The sequence below is a fragment of the Neodiprion lecontei genome, chromosome 5, assembly GCF_021901455.1.
Source record: "Neodiprion lecontei isolate iyNeoLeco1 chromosome 5, iyNeoLeco1.1, whole genome shotgun sequence".
NCBI lineage: Eukaryota > Metazoa > Arthropoda > Insecta > Hymenoptera > Diprionidae > Neodiprion > Neodiprion lecontei.
In genome coordinates, this window is record NC_060264.1 from 9,633,804 (window position 1) to 9,654,809 (window position 21,006).

Below are 21,006 nucleotides of genomic sequence, written 5' to 3' on the forward strand. Positions count from 1 at the left end.
GGTGTTAACCAAATCTAGAGCAGAACGAATCTGGAAACTAGGCTGTTATGTGGGTGGTGGTTATTAATAGATATATGAGTCTTGTTAATGAGGTCAACTCTTCCTGCAGTATTCCAAGATTGTTTATCCGTAAACGTGGGGAATGTCAAACGATGCAATTAGTCTGATACGTCGAAGCCATAAGATAGGTATTGGTGTGATTAGGTAAAAGTGTAACGAAAGAAAAGTGGCAGAGACCCGCAGGAGATGTCGACCGGTGCGGACGAGCTTGCAAACTGGCAGAAAGCTTCGAAGAGATCGGTGGTTGACTACGACCCCCTCCCTCAATATTTTCCCCCACGCATTTGCCGAAAGAACAAGAAGATCAGAATAAGATGGGCAAACGGAGGGAAGAGAGGAGTGCAGACACTGAGCAATGGGGCTGCTTGGTGGATGGCGGAACGAAAGCTATTTCGGTAACCTGGGGAGCCAAGAATGGGCAGAGGCAACCTCCAAAACACAGGTTTCTGGTACCGCAGGGAATAGGCTTCACTGTCACTGCCGTGTTCCAGCAACACTCGGGAGAGAGGCTCTATGATAACACCACATGTGACGCGATATTTTTACGTATTTTGTGCCAAGTTCAACTGTATACCAGAGTGAATCTTTACACATTCAAAGTTTTTTTTGTTCTCTTTTCGCTGTTCTAATTTTTTTGTAATAGCGTATGCACAATGAAATTGCAACGTAACTGTCATCGATCGTTCCAAAAACTAAACGGTTTCAAAGATTTCATGTAATTCAACAGAACTTGATAAGGTTTCGTCAAGTTTCATCGAATTTCATCGAGATTAGACAGCGCTGCATGTTCATCATCAAGTCACAGCGATGTTTCAAAGCAAAAGAGTTTGTTAGTGAAACTACAATATTCCATATTACTAGTGTCAGTTATTTTAGTTTGTTTAGGTGATATTCTTGATGCATATTGTAAAATATTTCTTCAGGGTTCATGGGAATTCTCAATCCTTGTAATGCTTCAAAAGAGTGATGAAGATTGTATTTAATTTTGTCGAATATCGAAGTTGAACGGATTTTATTGGCTGCCATGAATGATAATTATAGATTTCTACTTACTTTAAACTCAGAAAGTGAGGCCATGAGGTCATCCAATTCCTTGGTGGCATTACTGGCTGCGTGTCCATTTGCTAAGCTTGGATTAGTCTCGGTCCTAGTAACCAAGGATTCTCGCTGATTTTGAGCATATCCTTCGTAGACGGGTTGTATCTCAGTTGATGTCTCTTGGATGGTAACGGTTACTTTACCATCTTGCGGATACTCGCTGTAGCAATTATTTAATTTTCGTATTTTCTAACTAGCCAATTGCATTATTTAAGTTGAGTGAGAAAATCATTAACGTAAACTGAATGATCATTTATTCATATAATAATTTTGAAATCAAATAGTATTCGAAGCATCATCCAATCGAATTACACTATGAAAACTATAGATACAGATAATCAGTTTAGGCATGGTAATTGATAACTTGAGACTATTCGAATGTAAGACTGAAAAAGTATTGCAAGCAGAATTCACCAAACAAAATTGTTAGTCATAAATTCAAGAGCATACCCAGCAGGAACTGCAGTGCTTAGTTCTTCGAGAAGAGAATCTACCGTAGGTCGAGTTGTTGACAGGCTACTCGGTGAGCGTAACATTGGACTATTAGCACCTCCATTTAGTCGCCCAGTCGATCCTATGCTGTCTGAAATTATACAATGGAGATGGTGACATTCTCTGAATGCCGATAGAATGTCGTTGTGAGAATAATTATTTGAACTGTCACCAAGTCGTTGAACCTGTGTAATTAATTATTTGATCACTAACTGAGTCAGTCTTTCCTCAAGATATATATGAATGTTTAGCAAAGAGTAGATGTAAAGATCTGTAGTGTTTAGACAGAGCGCAATATTAGCTTCCTCAATTTATTGTTAGTAAATTTTCTAATTTGGCATACGTTGATGCCAATCCTGGGAAGAACAGTCTATACTCCAAGGTCGACAGCGAATGACGTTGAAGCTACTTTAGAATAAATTCGACGCGGATAATAATGGCCCCAAAAATAGAGACAAGAGAAGTCACCTGTCACCACCGGATAACAGTTTATTTTACACATCTGACGCTGATTGGCATATGCAGAATATCATTCTGAAAATTTGAACTTCGCAACCAATTCCTAATCAGTAATCAATTCCATTTTATTACTTGTATTGTAAAAAAACTTTCTTCCAAAAAACTCTGTGGTGATTTTTCTTAAAGATGTTTAGATCCATTTTTCTAATTTCTTCTACAACTCGTCTTTTTCTTGAAAAAATCACACCATTCTATATTCTGATTTGATATTGCATATTCTGCATTGTTCTGTAAATTTGTAGCAATACATTACGAACTGGTTTGTAAATTTCTCAACTTTAAATTCACATCCAGTCAAACAGTGTAATAAACAAAAATACATATTTGAACAAAAACTAAGTTATCAATTAATTATTCGATTCAACTACAACTCACTTGATTCATATAAAGTTCAATTGAATTAGGTGAATTTCATTTTGAGAAATAGGATAACAACATACTCAAGTCGATATTCTTAATAATTGAAATAATTAAGAATGAAAAAACGACTTAAATTAATTTGACATTACAAGAAAGTAGAGTTTTAGAAAAATAAAATCAGTATTAATTCTAATCTCAGATTGCTTCTGAAAAGATATTGCAAAGCGATGCATAAAAACATTTCGCCAGGGTCAATTGATGGTGAAATCTGTTCCGACGTTGATATACAAGTAAATTGTTGTTGCTGGGACTTGAAAATGAGTTGGAGTTGGCAAAGCAAAGGAGAGACGGGGTGTAAACGCAAATTGAGTGTATGCATCATACCTCTTTCTTGAAGATGCGCATTATAGTGTGCATTGCTAAGATCCTGAAGCAGCGTATCCAGCTCTGAGAGATTATTGTTCAGAGATGGCATCTTTCCACCGTGTGCGGTCTGAGAATGAGGAACATTGCCAGATCTGGTTATCGATTCCTCGATCGCTTCGCGGTTCTGGTAAGTAGGCTGCAATGTAACGTGAATAAAATAATTAACAATGATTTTTAGAAAAGCTGTTATCAGTTAGGAAAGTAAGAGAGTAGAAAAGGGTAGTTAACCAACATTTTTCACAGCTTCTTCCTTCTTGCCAAAGATGACATCAGAAACTAGCCAAGTAAAACGCAGGTATTGTTTCAAAGACTTGCGGAAGTTTTAAAAAGACCTTGGAATATAATTATGTAAGGACTTTGAGTGCAGGTTGCATAGATGAAGGCATAAGAATAAAGTTGAAAGATAAAATCAGGAAAATATTTGCCAATAGGGAAGTGTTTGTGCATTATAGACGAAAGAACCAACGGATGTGCTTCAATTAGATATGCCAACATAGGTACTATACCTCCATATGACGTAAATGTTTTTCATAGACTTAAAAGTGGAGCTGTGGAAGGTTTCCTTCAGCTGTGAAATAAATTCTCGTAATTTTTACCTAGCTCAAAGTTTTTAATCATATACAAAAATGGCGATCAACGATATGATTTCGTTCAGGTAAAAAATTACACCAAACTTGTTGAGCAATTTTTATAACATGAGTAATAACCATTATTTTCATATACGTGACCATTAATATTTTGCTACGAATCCAGACCCTGCATCATCATCATACAGTATGAACCTTGCACCCAAGTTTCTAGTTGTAACGCCATCATGCGGTAAAGTTATGTTTTCACATGGCTTTGAAACGGTTAATGCGGCGTAGATTTATATGGTAGGTATATGATAATTTTATTTTCCGTAATAAAATGGTATAACACTACATCCGGTCGATGGAAACTGGGTTGCTGAGTTGTCAGGCCAAAAATATCCGACGCAAGCAACATGTCAGCAAACTAACCACATCGTTGAAGTATTAAGCCACGACCCGTTACGTGAGAAACGAAAAATTACGCAAAACTTGCAAAGAGAAAGAGTCGCAGTTTCTTTCACAGTTGACCAAAAAGAGTGACGACCATTTTTATTGCACATCTGTTATTTGTGCAGAATTGTACAAAGACGAGGGAACGAGACCTGAATTTATATTTTAATTGTAAATTTTACAAAAAACGATACGAAAATTGAGCAGCCGAATGCTGATCTATGCGAATCAAAATTGAATTATTTACATCGCACAAATATCAGATATCGCTGGAAACATATTTTAGACGAAAATTTTTAAATAATTAATAGGAGAGAAACTGCCAACATTATAAAATTTCACAAAATGCTCTGGACCAGAACGAATGAAAACTTGAACGACTGCCAATTTATATAAATTAGGTAAATTATCAAGTCACAATTACTTACGATCCATCGAATTTTAAATAGAAGTCAATAAAATTGATAAAAATTATAAACAAAATTGTTGAAAGATCGATTGTGGCTACAATTTTCGATCGAAACGATATACGTCAAATTTTTTACCGCGGTGAGCGTTCGAAAATAAATTTCAATCGCGGCGTTCTGCGAACTTGAATTTTATCGCATAATGTTGAACTTACAGGTATTGTGAAATATAGTGTATCAGATACATAATGTATGTAGATTTACAAATAAGCTTTTGATCAATTGGGACGGATAGCAAATGAAATTACTCCGTAACCTTATGTGCAAATTTTCCTATGTGCCAAGTTCACTCTGCACTACCTGGTTTTTTGAGTATTACAGTTTACATAATAGGGTATGATTTAACTTAAAACTGTGAATTCGATACAAAACATAAAATGTTGTGAAACAAATCCGACATATGCAACTATCCTTTTTTTCAAATATATCACAGAGTTATATAAGAGCTCGATAACCTGAATTACGATATTCTGATGAAATAAAATCGGGAACAGTGACGTCATTAGTTTGGTTTTTTCCACACATTTTTAGACACTTTATATTGGTTGAAACCCAAGCGTGATCGAATTATCCTATTGACCTAGGAAAAAATGACTTTAATTAACCGTAAGGAAGAAAATTCCTGGAATAGATCAGTTTCCCTAGTTTTTGTTATTGTTGTTTTATTATTTGGAAAATTATCGTTCAAACTATAATTAAGACTCAGTTTTTCCGGGCTCAGAAAGACACGCGTTGATAGCAAAAGCCGAGCACAATATGAGACACTATACATAGGCATAGCTGTGCAGGATCGTGATGATGAACCTAAAATAACATATACTACACATTATAAAGTGTATAAATTGCAGAAAATACGGGTGAAAAAAAAACTGATATAAATCATTACATATTTCCCTGCATCAACCGCGGATGAAAAATAGATAGACAAACAAAAAGAAATCGGTTTCGATGATGAAAAGTACAAGATCGGGTGCTGCAGTATACTTAGATGTTCGTTTTTCCAGACGTTTATTGAGTCGAGTGTGGAGCTTGTTTTCGGCCCGATACAGTGCGGCATTTATTTATAGATATAATAATAGTTAATTATATCTTGGTGCCGCGTGTCGTGGTGGTGGGTGATCCACGGCACTTCAATCCTACACATTCGCCGCTCATTCCCGTTCTCTCAAACTTTGCACACGTTCAAAACCGTCACCGGGATTCTGATATACGTATATAGATGATACGTAACGCTATGGCTATATCTCTTCGTCTCTCATAAAATTCAAAAGTTTTTCGGCGTATGTTCGCTAATAACTCCAGAACTACTGTACGGATTTTGATTCTTTTTTTTTCTATGGATAGCTACAACGTCCGGCTATATTTTAGGTTACATTACGTTACAACCAGATAAATAGTTTTCGTGATATAACGATATTTGTCAGCAAAGTCGGAAAGCGATTACACACTGATGAGAACGCTCACTAAACTCTTACACGTAGAGGTAAGTTATGTGAAAGAATTTTCAAGGTCGCGATGATTTCTACAAAAAAAAAAAAAATCCCTAGAACATATGGCTATGTCTTATAGTTTCGGCACCAAAAACATTTGAAAACATCAACGAACGGAATCGCGACAGGTTGCGAGTGTATAATACAAATCAGTTTGAAGATTGTAATGTTATTGTAATGATACATCTTTAGAAAAAGTCGTTATTATGCAAATTCAGGATTACATGATATTTAGCAAACCGTTAAAACAGTAACAAGAAACTTAGACTTTATAAATTTAACTTCTTCAGTTATTCTAAAGGTGCCAAATAGTAATTTTTTGTTTCAACCTTTCCACACGTTAACGTTACCAACTTCAGTCTATCCGGGTGAAAATTTCTACTACTACGAAATTTTAGGGAAATTCGAACATTTCGTATTATTTCCTACAAAATTGTAAATATGCATAGTTTTTCGTAACGAATTGTTAATTCTCTTTAAAAATTGTATTAGCTTGTAGATTTTTTATTGTAAAAATACAAATTTTCATCAAAATCTACAAGTTTTTATGAGAAACTATGCATAATTACAATCACTTGTACGAAAATTGTACGAGGTGTCCCAATTTCCTTGAAAATTCGTAGAAAATCGTAGAAATTATTTTCACCAGGGTCGTTAATACAACACACAACTTATGTAATACTGCACGTGGAATTTTCCCGCTTTTTCAACCCCCCCCCCCGCCCTTCGCGGGTTTTATTTTTCGTAATCCTATTTTCTTAGAAATTTTAAAGTCTGCAGTCTCCAGGCCTGACGCCACGCATGAATCGCTCCGAAAAGGCGGCGGCGGCAGTGGCATCAGACGGCGAAAATACACACACCGCCAGCCAAGACCGAAAAGCCTACGATTCGTTCTCATTCCTCGTTCGCGCGTAAATTCGATTTACAATGCCGTTTTTCTTATTCTTCGGACCTTTGTAAATATACTAGAAACACCGGAGTTTTTCGATACATATGTACAGACCTGTCCTCCACAGTTCAACCTATACTATTTTTATTGATCGCACCTTTCGTTAGAGTTCTTGCATCGAGAGAAATTTCTATAGTTGATATTACTGTAGAGTTGTTAATTATTATCGTTTTTTATCACAAACGAAAAAAATGATTCTGAATACGAAATGAAAATGAGTTTTGTGCCTATAACTAGAAAATCTAGTATACAATGTGTTACTACAATTTTTGATTATCATCACTTGTACTATATTTTACATTCTACTTATACGTTGCGATGATTTGACGTCAATGCAACAATAAATAACGGATGTTGAAGCCTCGTTTGATTGAAAAAATGTAGGAAACTAAATGAACAGATTCAATGTCGCAATAACCAGAAAACTTACACTAGATAGTTACTTGCATACCAAATTTTCTTCTTCTAATTTAAACAATATTCAAACCGTTGTTGTAGCGACACTTATTTTACTCAACTTTCCAGTAATCGTAACAAATAAAATTTTGTTCAGTATGGGTAATTTGAAATTATCAATACCCAATGATTATTTTTACAGTGTGTATGACGATGAAACTGTACGGAGATTTGTAGCTTCCGGCGAAAGAATTAACAGGAAAATTGATACATATGATATATATTTTATCTTAAATCGATGCCTGAAGGGAATTCTCAAATAAATAAATTATTTTCAACGCAAGGTGGTTTCATCGCAACACGAATTGGGAAAACAAACAAGTGTCAGTCAATTGATGCGAATGAGTGTCAAGGCTCTGCAGCAGCGAATACATACACGGAGCAACTGCTGCCGGGGTTCCAGTTTCAAAAATCCACACACGTATCTGCGTCTATTAATAATATCGACTTTTGGCCCCTACTCCGCGATGCTCGGATATCTCACGTATATCTATGTATACTATGCCAAATTTATAATATACGCAAAAGTTCGAATTCTAGGCTACTTTTTTGTCGCGTAACTATAATGAAGCTTTGTGCGGATTGCTGTTATTTGCATACATCGGAATGTATGTCTTGTATTACATTTCCTCGAAATCTATGTATAACACGTTCATAGTATAACGTGGCACTAATGGAGCTTTAAATTTACAGACACTTTTGAGTTTTTACAAAAATATTAAAACAGTTATTTTCGAAATAGTTATACGATTCTGCATTTTTATGATGAAGTCAAATCTACCTTTTCTTCACACTTATCTGTTGTTTAAAAAATAAAAACTGATCGTTGAATACTTCAATCTTCAGATAAATTTTTTTTTTTTCAAATATATTAACAAATGTTACTGATACTGAAGAAAAAATTGTAGTCATGATTCATTTGAGGCAGTATATAATATATTCAACAGGGGCATCATCGATTGGAGGAAAACCACGAAGACATTTCCTTTTCTTCCCTTGACGACTAGGCGACTTATGCGTAGAACTTCAACTATTTCGTGGTTACGTAATTTTTTAGATGATAGTATCTTAACCGTAATATACGATTACTTCAAGTATGAAAATTTTTTTAAGTATAAAAGAATTCTTATCAAAAATATTCGGATTGCAATCATAAATATAAAGATATTTCGAATAAACTTGGTTTTTTTTTAAATTAACGTTTTTGTGAACGGATGATAAAGTTGGAGCCAAAATTAAATTGAAGCTTCATTCAACATAGCTTCGAATTCGTATTATAATCGTTATTAGTTGATAATTTATAATATGCGTAATTTAGATTATATCGTTGATTACTTTCTGTATGTGCAGGTACTTTAGCAGAGTTCAGCTGTGCGAGTCTCACGTTCGTCAATGTTGTTTTAAATTTTTCACGTCACAGTACCGGTCAAAATATCAACTTACAAACATGCGCATTCTCAGCTGTTTATCGCAAAAACTTCGAAAAGATAGGAGTGTTTGAAAAGAACATGATTTTCTGGAACACAAAGGAAATTTTTATTCGAAAATTTAGCTCACGATCAGTGTTTATAACACAAGTAATCATGGGAGAAAGAACTTGCATGAGATTTTGTGCTTTCAAATTAAACTCAACATGTTACAGCCGAATCAGTAGAGATCATGCTTTTTTTTTTTTTACTCTAAAGAGTAAAAATTCATTTCTTTCACCAGTGGGATTTTCGATTATTTACAGAGATTTTTACGCTTATATTCTCCAGAAATGGTACCTCAAGAACTTGACATCCAAAAATGTTTTCTTTGGATGATTGAATTTCCGAAGCAAATACTGAAGAGGTGTTACAGATATTGTAATAGAGTTCTGGATAAAAAGAACCCTCAAACATTATATACCAGTTTCCCCCTTGAATCTATGTTAACCCGAAGAAAAAAACAATATATAATGCATACGTATACGCTAATGGTAAGAGAGAGTAAAGAGCGTAGGTGAAGAATAGACTCGCGGAGCCAATTTTAGTTCCAAGTTTTCAACCACGGACGTTTCAGTGTCTAGTTCAAGGAGAATAAACGTTTTTCCGTACGTAAGAAGTAATGATAAGAAAGAAAAAAGAAAACGACACCAATAAGCCGTGGATTCCACATTTTATAAATTTTGAAAGATTAATTTCAATTTCGTCGGCATTATTTTCCACTAAAGTTACAAATATTACGTATAAAATACACAGCGTTGAAACTAACGTTTCTCGGTTGCCTTTATACGCAATCTACAACAGAAACTGTTGATAGAATGCAGGTGGTAATTTTGCGCTTTAAATAATCAAGTGACCTGTTATTGGATATAATTATATAATTTGTCGTGAGACATGGACCGCCAAGTCGTGAGACATGGACAGGTGCATAATAAGTCGTCGCTGCAGAGGGTCAGGTTCTATTAACCTGAGGTCGCGGCTGAGGTGAAACAGTCTTTAAAAACCTCGCGCTCCGTGGTAAATTATATTTATAATCTGCAGGAGTCGTGACCGCGCCCTAAGTATCGGAAGAAAACAGATCCCGCCACCTGACGAAGGCCACGTGTACTTGAAATTTCTTTACCGACCGATCCGTCGACCGTCATTTAAAATAATTCGAAAGAGAACTTGATTGTGTTTCTGTTTTATCGGTCGTTAAAATTGATTGATCGAAGTGGGGGAATTAAAAAATGTGTAGATTTGAGCAGATCATGAAACTTGTAAGTCGAAAGCAACATACCGTCGGTAAAGTATGGCACACGGAACGTCATTACCATTTGAAATTTATATTTTGGTTAACAAAGACGTTTGCTCGTCATTGCTAAAAATGTCGGTGATTTCATCGAACCAGGTTTTCCTAAATTAGAACGTCCAACATTCGTGTATTGAATTCACGAATAAATCATATCAGCACTGTTTTGGGTGTAGTCCTTTCCGGCGGGTTTTCATCTCTGAGTAGGGGAATAAAAATTTTAAGGAGCAAATATCATTCGGATTGAAATACACTTATTCCCAATTATGCGTTGAATATACACAAACAACTAAAAAAAAAATCTTGCTGTACTTAATTTAAGTAAGTTATAATTCATTTGTTTTAACAATACCGGACCGAGAGAAAAACAGTGAATTTAAGGAGGTTTATTCTCATACTTGCGTAAACCAACGTGAAAAAAAAATCATTCCTCTCGCTGTGTATGAAAATAATTTATGATGCATTAAATTCATTAAAAATTGCTGTTTTTTTCAAGCAATACATTAGAGTGTCTGTCATCCTGTTTTACCGATGTCGATAACGCGTGTTAATATCGGGCGTGACAATATCGGTGGTCCGCGAACCGGATCGTCAGACATTGCCAAAAATTAACGAATATTGGCCCTTTCCGTTCACGTCAATTTTCTGACACAACTTAACACGACTCTAAGTGATTTCATTGGCCTATTCCGTTAGATCCGAACAATGAAATCACTTGGTGTCGATTTTTGTCAGAAAATTGAGCTAAAAGGAAAGTGCCCATTGAAGCCTGCGAAGTGAGGATAACTAATAATAATTGTTATTCTGAGTAAAAATAACATCGAATAGCTGATTTTCTACTATTTGTAGAAGAAAGTTTCTTAAAATTCCTCCAGAGCTTTCAATTCGGCATGAATGATTTTAAATTGCATTTTATTCATGTGCGCTTGAGAAAGAAAGAAAAATATTCCGATACAAGCGGAGTCAAACTTCTGGTACATACATAAAGTACACCTCTGTCATATGGGTGTCGTTTTCTCTCCATTTTTGGTTATACATTACACAGACCTCTTCCGATGACAAAACCTCATTTCAGTGAGCGAGAAATCAACCGAGTACATAAAACAGCTACGTTGAAGCAGAGATACGAGAGTAGGTACTTAAGTAAATGGTAAATACCCAACAGGCATAAAGAGAGAAAGAAAATTATTGAGCGATTCGAATACAAATTATAAATGAACACTGCTCGAGTTTCTCTTGCACCGATTCGATGTTAATTCATTTATTCCTGGATAAATGAAGTATTTCTTTCAATACACTATCAAATTAACAATCTATTTCGACTCAAGCTTACGAAAAAAGGCAAATTTATTTAGAAAATACTACGCAATTTGCATTAGTTTAGACAGTTTTCTTCATTATCACTTATATTCTTACTTTGCAATTTTGCGCATAATATATTTTTGTACCAAAATACTTTTAACAAAATAGGGAGAAAGTGACAACAATTACGAGCATGGCGAGTATTGAGCATGAGCAACTCAATTTCAACATAAGTAAGATCGATTCGGAATAAGTTACTTGAAAATTGTAAGGTCATATGGGAAGACTTTTCAAGCGTGATTTAACGATGAAATGTACATTGACACGTCATTCAACTCGTTGTTTGAAAAGATTGCATACTTCTAATTGAGATTACGGAATGATACTGGTGAAAAAGAGCGTGAACCTATAACTTTGGCCAAATATTTCATTGGGAATACAAATATATTTGCCTCTAAGCAGTTTTCATTTTCAGCCACAATTTTCAATTTCCCTAGATAATATTTCCAAGAATCCTTATTACTCAACCTGCAGTGTTCTCCGATTTAAAATATTTATATTATAGGGTAAATTAGTTATCTCTCCACCACAAAGTGTTTTTCCTTTCGTTAAAACAAAGAAGTCAACCGCACCAGAGGAATGACAAATTTTGACACCACGCATTCCATTAATTAACTCATAAGTTTCCACGAATGCGATTCATTCTCTGAATCACCGGGGGGATGACAAAATACGTCGTTACCACCTCGCCGTGGATCTGAGTCTTCGACGGAGTTTATACTCGGTATAACGTTGTACCTACTTGAAGACCGCATGACACACGATATGAGAAGTTTCATTATCGTTTCCGGTGGCGTCTGGCGGGAAGACGCATAATGTATAATGTATAACGACAAGAAAAGCGCAAGCCATATGCACCCTCCTTCCGAAATCTCGAGGACGCGTATAAGACGTTCGGGGACAGATAAGGACTTGGAGTATCGAGCACGCGCCTTTGGTTCTAAAAATAAAACATCATGCAATTGCAATCCAGCGATTGAGCATGCAGACGATACGAGAAAGTCGACTCATCAACATTCTTTCAAATATTCAAAAGTCCATTATTGGGGACAGTAGTTAAGTAATAATTTGTATACTACTAGGGTGTTGCCAACGACTGGAGCTTGCAACACAACTTTTGAAATTGGTTCAAATGCATGGCAGCAGCGCCGGATACGAGTGATGACTGATGGAAGACCATTAGAATGAATTTAGAATCATATCAGAAGACATGCAGTGTATATGACAAAGCATTTCGATCATACAGCTAACGACTCTTCTAACCCTTCTGTAAGAATTGAAATTATTCGAAAAGCAGTTCGAACGCGACTGATCATAGCGCGGTGTTCTACCCATACGTAGTTTGTCATAAGTATGCAGGGTAGAGGTGAGGAGAAGTATCACACACGGGTTTACAACTGTCAAAGTGTCCATCAAAAAGCGACAAATAGTGGTACAATAAGTCACCAGACTGGCGCTAATAAGCATTAAAGCTTATACAATCTGATTGGCGTTTTCTTTTAAATGTGGAACTTTAGCTGCGGTAACTCCATCTTAATTTCACTATACTTTACGGACACTTTATATACACGGAGATAGTCCTCCTTATCTCTACCCTCCACAGTCACAAGGCCAACTCACCGACTGTGGCGGCAACGGTGACGTTCGATTATCGTAACCCCTGTAATTGCCGGGATGCGATCTTGCCCCATTGAGTGATCCATAGCCAGGTGTTGTCGCGTTGTTACCATCGGGAGATACCGTGTTCTGTAGATCGGCGAGGAGGGCATCTGGAAGCAACCAAGTTAAACTTTATCTTATGCAAGCATGGTCGAAGATCCGGTTACGTATTATCGTATCGTATAATAAATATAGAGGGGATTGGATAAGGCATGGGTAGAAATCGAGTGCAAGCTTGGCTCTAAGTTCGTTGAGTAAAATAGAATATATAATATGTATATCGACATTACCATTCCTGAAATAATATAATACGGAAATGTATTACATTTTTTTTCAATATCAATAAAACACTGCACGATAAACTTTGCTGATTGCCTCTGCTGATGTTTTTACGTAAAAAGAAAGGAATTTACAAATTTTTATGAGGTTGCATTTCAAAACTTCAACACAATTAGATACAAAGATGAAATTCACCTACTCCAAGTGTGAATGTGTGAGTAACTCGTAGAGTGGAGAAAGTAATATCTATAATACTCAAATAACAAATTTGAATGCTTAGTTTTATTTGCCATGCTGCAAATCTTCATGAATTACAGCGTCCATATTTGTTGCTGTACATTCATCTGTCCATCAACTTTATATTAAAATCAATTTCATTTCGCGTCAAGAAAAAGAAGAAAGGAATCTTAATTTTTTCAGTAGGTTATATAATTAGTTTTGTCATATGTTTAATTTTCTGGCATAAAATTGATTTTGATTTTTTATGTTTAGATCAATCTGAAAAAATAGTCGCTGAAAGAACGATGAATGCCGTTATACATTCAACCGTCTTTCTTGTTGTAGTTTGGAAATGATCAACATAATTGTGCTTGTTCGGCATATGTCAGCGAATAATTCCTGGTTATGCATATTCAAAGAATGTCAGCAGATTGCGTTATAGAAAGCAATGCGTCAAGCTGCAAGCCGCTTGAGAAATTGGCATATTAAGGATACTTTTATTGTAAGAATATATTAATCAGCTATTGCAAGATCTTTCAAATAAAATAATATGAAAAAGTTCGCATTTTCTCATTATTTTTCGTAAAATTAAGACTAAAATCCCAGTTTGTTACAATTAGAGGTGAAAATATTTCTATCTCTAATTCAGAATCTATCTAATTGTAATTTTGTTTTCTGTGAAGTAATTAATCAAGTTTAACTTGTACCGAAACCGTCGAAAGAATTGAATGATTTTTTCATTGAGTAAATAAAATGCTCAATTACTTACTGCGTAAAACGTACCTTTAACAATTACTTAGGTAATCAGAGCATTTATACTTGTATCATCATATCTGAAAATTGGTATTATTCATATATAGAATAAATTGAAGATACGCTTTTTTTAATTCTTGCAGGTTCATTTTTTTGAATCGCTACATTTGCATTGAGGTTTTATTAGCTTTCTCATAATTATCTCAAGAAAATTTACGTGCAAGCAATGTAGTAAATAACAATTGTTATGAAGTTAAGAATATGTAAATCACAAAAATATGTAATAACACATTGAACGTCGATGTAGTAAAACTTCATTTATACGTTTCTCAAGAGGTATATCATATTTTATAAAATATTAGCATGTTTGTACATGTACAAAAATATACGAAATGTACAGATACATGTACGAAATACGTATCAAATTTGTGGTATTTTGTAAAAAAAATGTTGTAATAAAGAAACGATATCATTTAAATGATTAATCAAAAACTTCATAACTCCGAAGCTAGATGTATCGGAATATTCGATTTAGTCTTGACAATTTTGTTTTACATGTATAATCTTGTGTGAAAATTTAATCAGAATTGATTACGGAACTTTTGAGAAAACGTTGATTTTCGATCTTTGGGCGGTAGACATAGAAAATATTAAAAAGCATACCTCGAACGAAAAACTGACCTGTGATTAAGAGAAAAATGGGCTAAAGGAGTGTAGCGACAAATGTCACCGTCTAAGTGCAAACCTAACGAAGGACGTAGTACGTAATATTCATTTCTGGGTTTCCCAGTGGTTGATTATTTTTTGGAATCAAAACCGGAACGGGTTTCCTTTCTAAGTAAATTTTATATGCAAATGACTAACGACGTAAGTAACAGGAAAAACAAACGATACATTGATCAATAGGCACATAAAATTTTTATAAAAAGAAACATGTTTCGGTTTGATTACAAAAAAAGAAATAGTCAACCACTTGGAAACCATTAATGAACATTACTCAAGCGAAATGCTTCTAGATAATTTGTAGCCAAAAACTGTCAAGATCAAAAACATTTGACGTTGGCATACAAGAGTGAAAAACATATAAATAAAATCTTAAATCATCATACTTGAAAGTGAAGTTTTGCCAGTGAATGGAGTAAATTCATTTCGAGCAACAATAAAGCGTTTCAAAAATACTTCTTCCATAATCTTGCGATGTGGAACGATGCAGTCGAGATATGCACAACATTCTATTCTGTTACGCATTTTGTGGCACGCGCGTGGATCGTACATATCGTGTCCGTGGATTCATACGTATAAGTATATATTCTCTCTTGAATTCCTGACTCTTAATGCAACAAAACTACTACAGAGATCCCGTGCACTGTAATCCGTTATACTCGCGAAGAACATCCTGCCTGTAAGTCTATGATTTATACTCATCCTCTGCACCGCGGTATAATGTAAATGCGCTGCAAATGATGATATACTCTGCAGGTACCAACGCTTAAGAGATTTAATTTATTTCGTGGATTAAGAAATAGTATTTATCGCAGATTAAACACGCGTGCAGTTTCCATCCTTGGTAAAGTTTGTCTATTCGGTTTATTCGCACTCTAAGTCGGAAAAAGTGACGTCACATCACGGACTAATCCACATTCAAGAACCTTGAATTTGCTACTTATTCGAGCATGTATCGATGGTTCAAGTTACCCAATAACCCTTGCGACAAACTGTACCTTTAACCTCAACACCAGAGCGTCGATGACGTCAGCCGCAGCGTCAACCGAGTCGCGACTGCCGTGATTTCTGATCGAAACGTAAGGAATCTGATATAATATTGAAGTTAGTCACGTTGTTGTAACGATTGTATGCGATAAGCAAGTCGTTATTTCGAAATTTCGAATTCCGCTTTCCCTCTGAAATTCAATAAACCGTACTAGCATATGAAAACATACTAATCTACTTATTTTGAAAACTTGCCTCCCTTCAAATCATTCCAATAGAGTTTTCAATTGACTGCACTGAATGCATCGAGTGTGAATTTCCCCGGATTTCACTTTTACTATTTGTCGAAAACTGAAGAACTGACATGTAGTACACACTGATTGTGAGTGCAGCCCGTTAAAAACCCTATAAGATCGTAAACTAGTGAATTTTTTCTCAAACCTACGTTACCAAATAGCGTTTTTCACTAGCTGTATTCGGTGTGCATTGAGTGCAATATTCCCAGCTTCGAAGGAAAAACAGAAGCGAAATCCTAGGAAAATCGCACTCAGTGGGCACTGCATTTAGCTAGTGAAAAATTCTACTACTTCAACCTTGAAAATCACAAATACGAGGGACGAATGGTCGGGGGATCTTGAGACGAATTGGATTCTCACCGAGGCTTACGAGGTTGCTCGAGGCCCCGTTGCGGGCCCTCTGAGGATCGTAGACCTCGTAAAGGTCGTTACTGTCGGTCGACCTCCTGGCGTAGGCGCACTGACTGTCCATTTTTACGAGGTGAAGAAAACGGTACGCACCAACTTATTTCGCGAGTAAATATCACCGGCAAACCACCTTTGCGTTCGAATGGAGAAAAGGGGGGAGGCTGGATTAGGGTCTAGTAACTGGGTCTTTTCGACTGTGCAATTTATATACTCCAAACGTGCGCGGTAATATATTTGTACAATATTCTGGCGCCGTTCGTAGACAGCGGAGTTGAGTGGGACCGACCGACCAACTGACTGACTGACTGTGAATTGCTTGCTCTGACGAGAAGGTCGCCGGTCGGCCATTCGCCGATTGCGTTGGGACTCTATGGGCTTCCGCGAAGCGTTCCCTCGAGGAGGTGGAGGAAAGGCTGTCGCCTTCTCCGTCGCCCGACGCGGTTCACAGGGGGAGGGGGGTGAGCGGGCGGGGGGGGGGGGAGGTGGAAACGTGTAAGCGGCGGAGGACTCGTCGCGGCATCGCATCGTCTGGAAAAATGAAGGGGGGGGGGGGGGGGGGGACTCCAGCGTGACGAAATTTTTCTGTAATCTCCGGTGCACGACGAACGCGCGCCTCCAGAGCTTCGTTATCTCGGGTCTTTCGCCCCACTTCACGCGGAATCGCGTTGTCAGTTCCAAAAACTGTTTTATACCTAGTATATTGTACGTATGTATGGGGTAGAGTTGGAACGAAGAAAGGCGGGGATTCATGTTTTGTTGAGGATATTGTGAAGATCGAGGAGACGCTTTTGAAATTCAGGATCAGAATTACCCTGTCGGTCAGTTATTTTTATAAACGATCGATGAAAAATGGAGGTCTTGGTAATAAAAGGTATAAAAGAACTAAGGTGATGAAAATTTCAGAATTCTCTTAAGTGAGTGTAAACAAAATGGCGGGGGTGAATGCTATCTACATTTTTTTCATACTTTTTCACGGTTTTGATTCTCAGTTTTAATCAATTCCGACGCCCAGATAGATGGAATAACTATAAAATAAACTTGTAAAATGCGAAAAATATCGAAGTCGCATTTTCAAAATTTATTGCTCTCATCGATTATGTCGCTCTGGTTCTCTCTCTTATTTGAACGGAAATTCATGAACTACCAAGTCTGTAAATTTTATTACTGATAATGCACGCGAAAAATAATATACCTAATAATTTTATTTCATCCGCAAGTATCCGCGATTCATCATTGTATACGACTTCATTGTGACTATTTGCTGTACATTTGATACGTTCTGCAGAAAAGATTGATGCGTAGCTGTCAAGAGTACGACGTTCCAACGTAGCTTATTGCATACTTTCGGAACGTGAATGAGCTTTAAGCTTTGGCTAAAAGCCCAGAGGTTAATTTTGTTTAATTTTTTTTGTAACGTTTAGTTTGGTTTTTGCGCGCGTTCAAATCTATTTTATGACTCGTGAATCATTGCGTGAATGGTTTCTAAACCAACGCAGCAGCAATATTGATTACATAGATTGATAAACCGAACGAGATAATAAATTTTCAACCTCTCTGCATACAAATATAATGCATTATATAATATTACATGTCACTTTAAATAGAGTTCACGTACATCTCAGATTTCCTACCAATTAACCAATTGTCACTTGACGACGTGAAATCCCATAACGTATAATCAACGTATAACGTTAATTGTGCTATTTTTACTTACTAATATAACGCTCCCAGCGTTTATGCCGCTCCAGAGTGGCCGAACGGGCAGGCGTAATTGGGGACATCGGTCTCACAGAGGTACTCGTCATTTTCACAATCAGTCAATTTATTACAAAAAAATACACTTCACCGTATACCACTTACAGCTCTGTGTCTATAAAAAAGAGATTTCCGGACGTTGAAAAATCTAACCCAGTGATTCTTATAAGGTAATTATTACCCAAAGTTATTCAGTCCATTTATCCAAGCCCGATGCTTGATGGCGACTCAATAACAATTTCGACCACATAAGATTTACTGATAACTGAACTATGTAACAAGATTTAATTTCGATTCCAGAATGGAGGCACAATTCAAGCCTGAATAGAAAATCAAAATAAAAAAAATGAATGTTCTAATCACTTAAGAGAATTGTGGGTACCATCATTTCGAGAGTCAACGACTATCCAAGATGTATATTTTTTGAACCCTTAAAATCCCTAATTGAGAAACTTGTAAGACCTCTGTTGTCTGTTGTCCGCAAAATCGATACTGTATATGTCGCGTGATAATCAGAATATCAGATCTAAGCGTGACGTTTCAAAAACTTTTTATTTTCATACACTCCTGCGAACTTAGGCGCGGGCTCAAATCGATCAACTCAAAGGTGACAAATTGGTCACTCGAGTTGCGAGATAAATTCCACGCAGGGTCAAAGATAACCAAGTAAATTTCTTCTTTCTCTAAAACGTGTTGAAGATACACTTTCAGAACGATTTTTATTCAGTATTTACGCACATTGAATGTTTCGTTTTTTAATGTATCGTTAAAAACAATTTTATACAGCGTTGAAAAAACTGATTTTTGTAAACAACAAAGCTGTTTTAAATGGATACGCAGCCCTAGTTTCACATATTAAAATCCAAATCCAAAATCGACCCTTGTTAGTGGATTCAAAACACCAAAGAAACGACACTGTAGTGATATCTTTATCAGCATTGATGTTACAGGGGTGAAAAACTACAAAATGCGCGTGTCACGATCACAAGCCAACTCGGCCTGACCCATTGCACGAATCTTTGAAGTAAAGAGCCGATAATTGAAGGTGTGCCAGAGATAGATGAAAAAAGATAACAGGTCCGATCGATTTACGTAACGGAACACTGGGTCAGGAGAAGGCCGAAAACCAGATCCTACTCAAACCTGACGGACGATGAGGTCAGGTACAGTTAAACACGCAAAAAAGTTACCGCTGAAATTCACATCGCTCGAATATTCCATAGTGGTCCGCCTCGTTTGGTGTTGAAACGAAACATGGTTCGGTGATAAGCGATGTAGAATGGCACTATGGAAGGTGTTAATCCACCTTTAACTGCCTCAGATTAGCAGTTACGAAAATCTCATTCTCTGTCGAGTGACATCAAACAGAGTTAAATTGATCACTAAACAGTGTGAATCACTTCAGAATTCGAGCAATGTGGGATTGGTACCGAGATTTTCTTTAAACGGATCACCTAAACGGATATTGAATGTAAAATCCGAGCAAATGATAGCAAGAAGACGAAGAAGAATAGGAAGAAGCAGCGGAAGCACGGAAATGTTGTCTCGTGTTGGCAAAGCAAACCGACAACTGGGCTACGGGTTGGCCCTGCATCTATGAACTATAAGGCTACTACTACGTATATGCGTGTATTTGGAACGACTACCACACTTTCGTCTACAGCCTAGGGTTTTCACCTAGTTACGTCGTCGTAGCTAATCTGCCAAAAATAAACGCGACCACCGCACTCGGCCCACCCGCTCGACCCTACAGCTTTCTCAGTATTGTGAGGTTTATGTAAGAAAACACCTGAGCTCTGCCTCCGATTGGTTTACACCCATCGTCAGGTATACACGCGCACGTGCGATTCCTTTTTATCAAGAGTTCGGCGATCAGCGGATCCTTTCTTGCTATTTACAAATGTGGAAAACGCAGATTCAAGTATTGTTACGAAGTGTCCGAACACGATGATCGCAAAGACCAGAGATTTTTCAGGATCGATGAAAATTATTTCACTTACTAGCCGATCATCTCCAATTAAGGAATGTCATGCGGAAACGAACAATCACCATAGCCGTAAGATTTAGATTTGAAAAGTTTGTCTGACTTCAGTTGTGAGGGTGTCTAGCTCTTCAAAAAAGTAGGCTCTGTTGTACGATAGGAACGCAAATTTCAACGACACAATTTGTCCATCACAGATAGAATTATCTCCTAAATTTGTGGCCTCTTTACATTCCAATATATGGAAATCACTCTGCCATTAAAGAAATACTTACAAAAACAAAAAAATGATCACAGAAAATGTGGCGAATAAGATATGCAAGCACACACTGGAAAACAACCTGAAAGTGATTTGGTAATCGGCATGCTGACTCTACTAACCGCGGGAAGAAGAGATGTACCACCTACACAAATTGGCGCGCTCTCCTAGGTCTATACAGAGTGTCCATGTTTATTTACACTCACGTGCCTAATGGCGGATAGTGACC

The 21,006-nt window shown here is 36.7% G+C and overlaps 1 protein-coding gene across 6 annotated transcripts in view; it reads right to left on the bottom strand.

Moving 5' to 3' along the window:
• LOC107222326 (leupaxin) overlaps positions 1 to 21,006 on the bottom strand; it is a 48,122-nt gene that overhangs the window by 4,801 nt on the left and 22,315 nt on the right. For 4 of the 6 annotated variants that reach the window (XM_046741783.1, XM_046741781.1, XM_046741784.1 and 1 more), the window contains 4 exons: positions 13,079 to 13,227; positions 2,914 to 3,091; positions 1,609 to 1,741; positions 1,114 to 1,318 (listed from right to left, as the gene is read on the bottom strand). In XM_046741783.1, the coding sequence (XP_046597739.1) occupies positions 1,114 to 1,318; positions 1,609 to 1,741; positions 2,914 to 3,091; positions 13,079 to 13,227 (665 nt within the window). Of the gene's footprint in view, positions 1 to 1,113; positions 1,319 to 1,608; positions 1,742 to 2,913; positions 3,092 to 13,078; positions 13,228 to 16,734; positions 17,055 to 18,496; positions 18,621 to 21,006 lie in introns of those variants that run through there. The other 2 variants (XM_046741782.1, XM_046741780.1) reach the window with 2 other exon arrangements.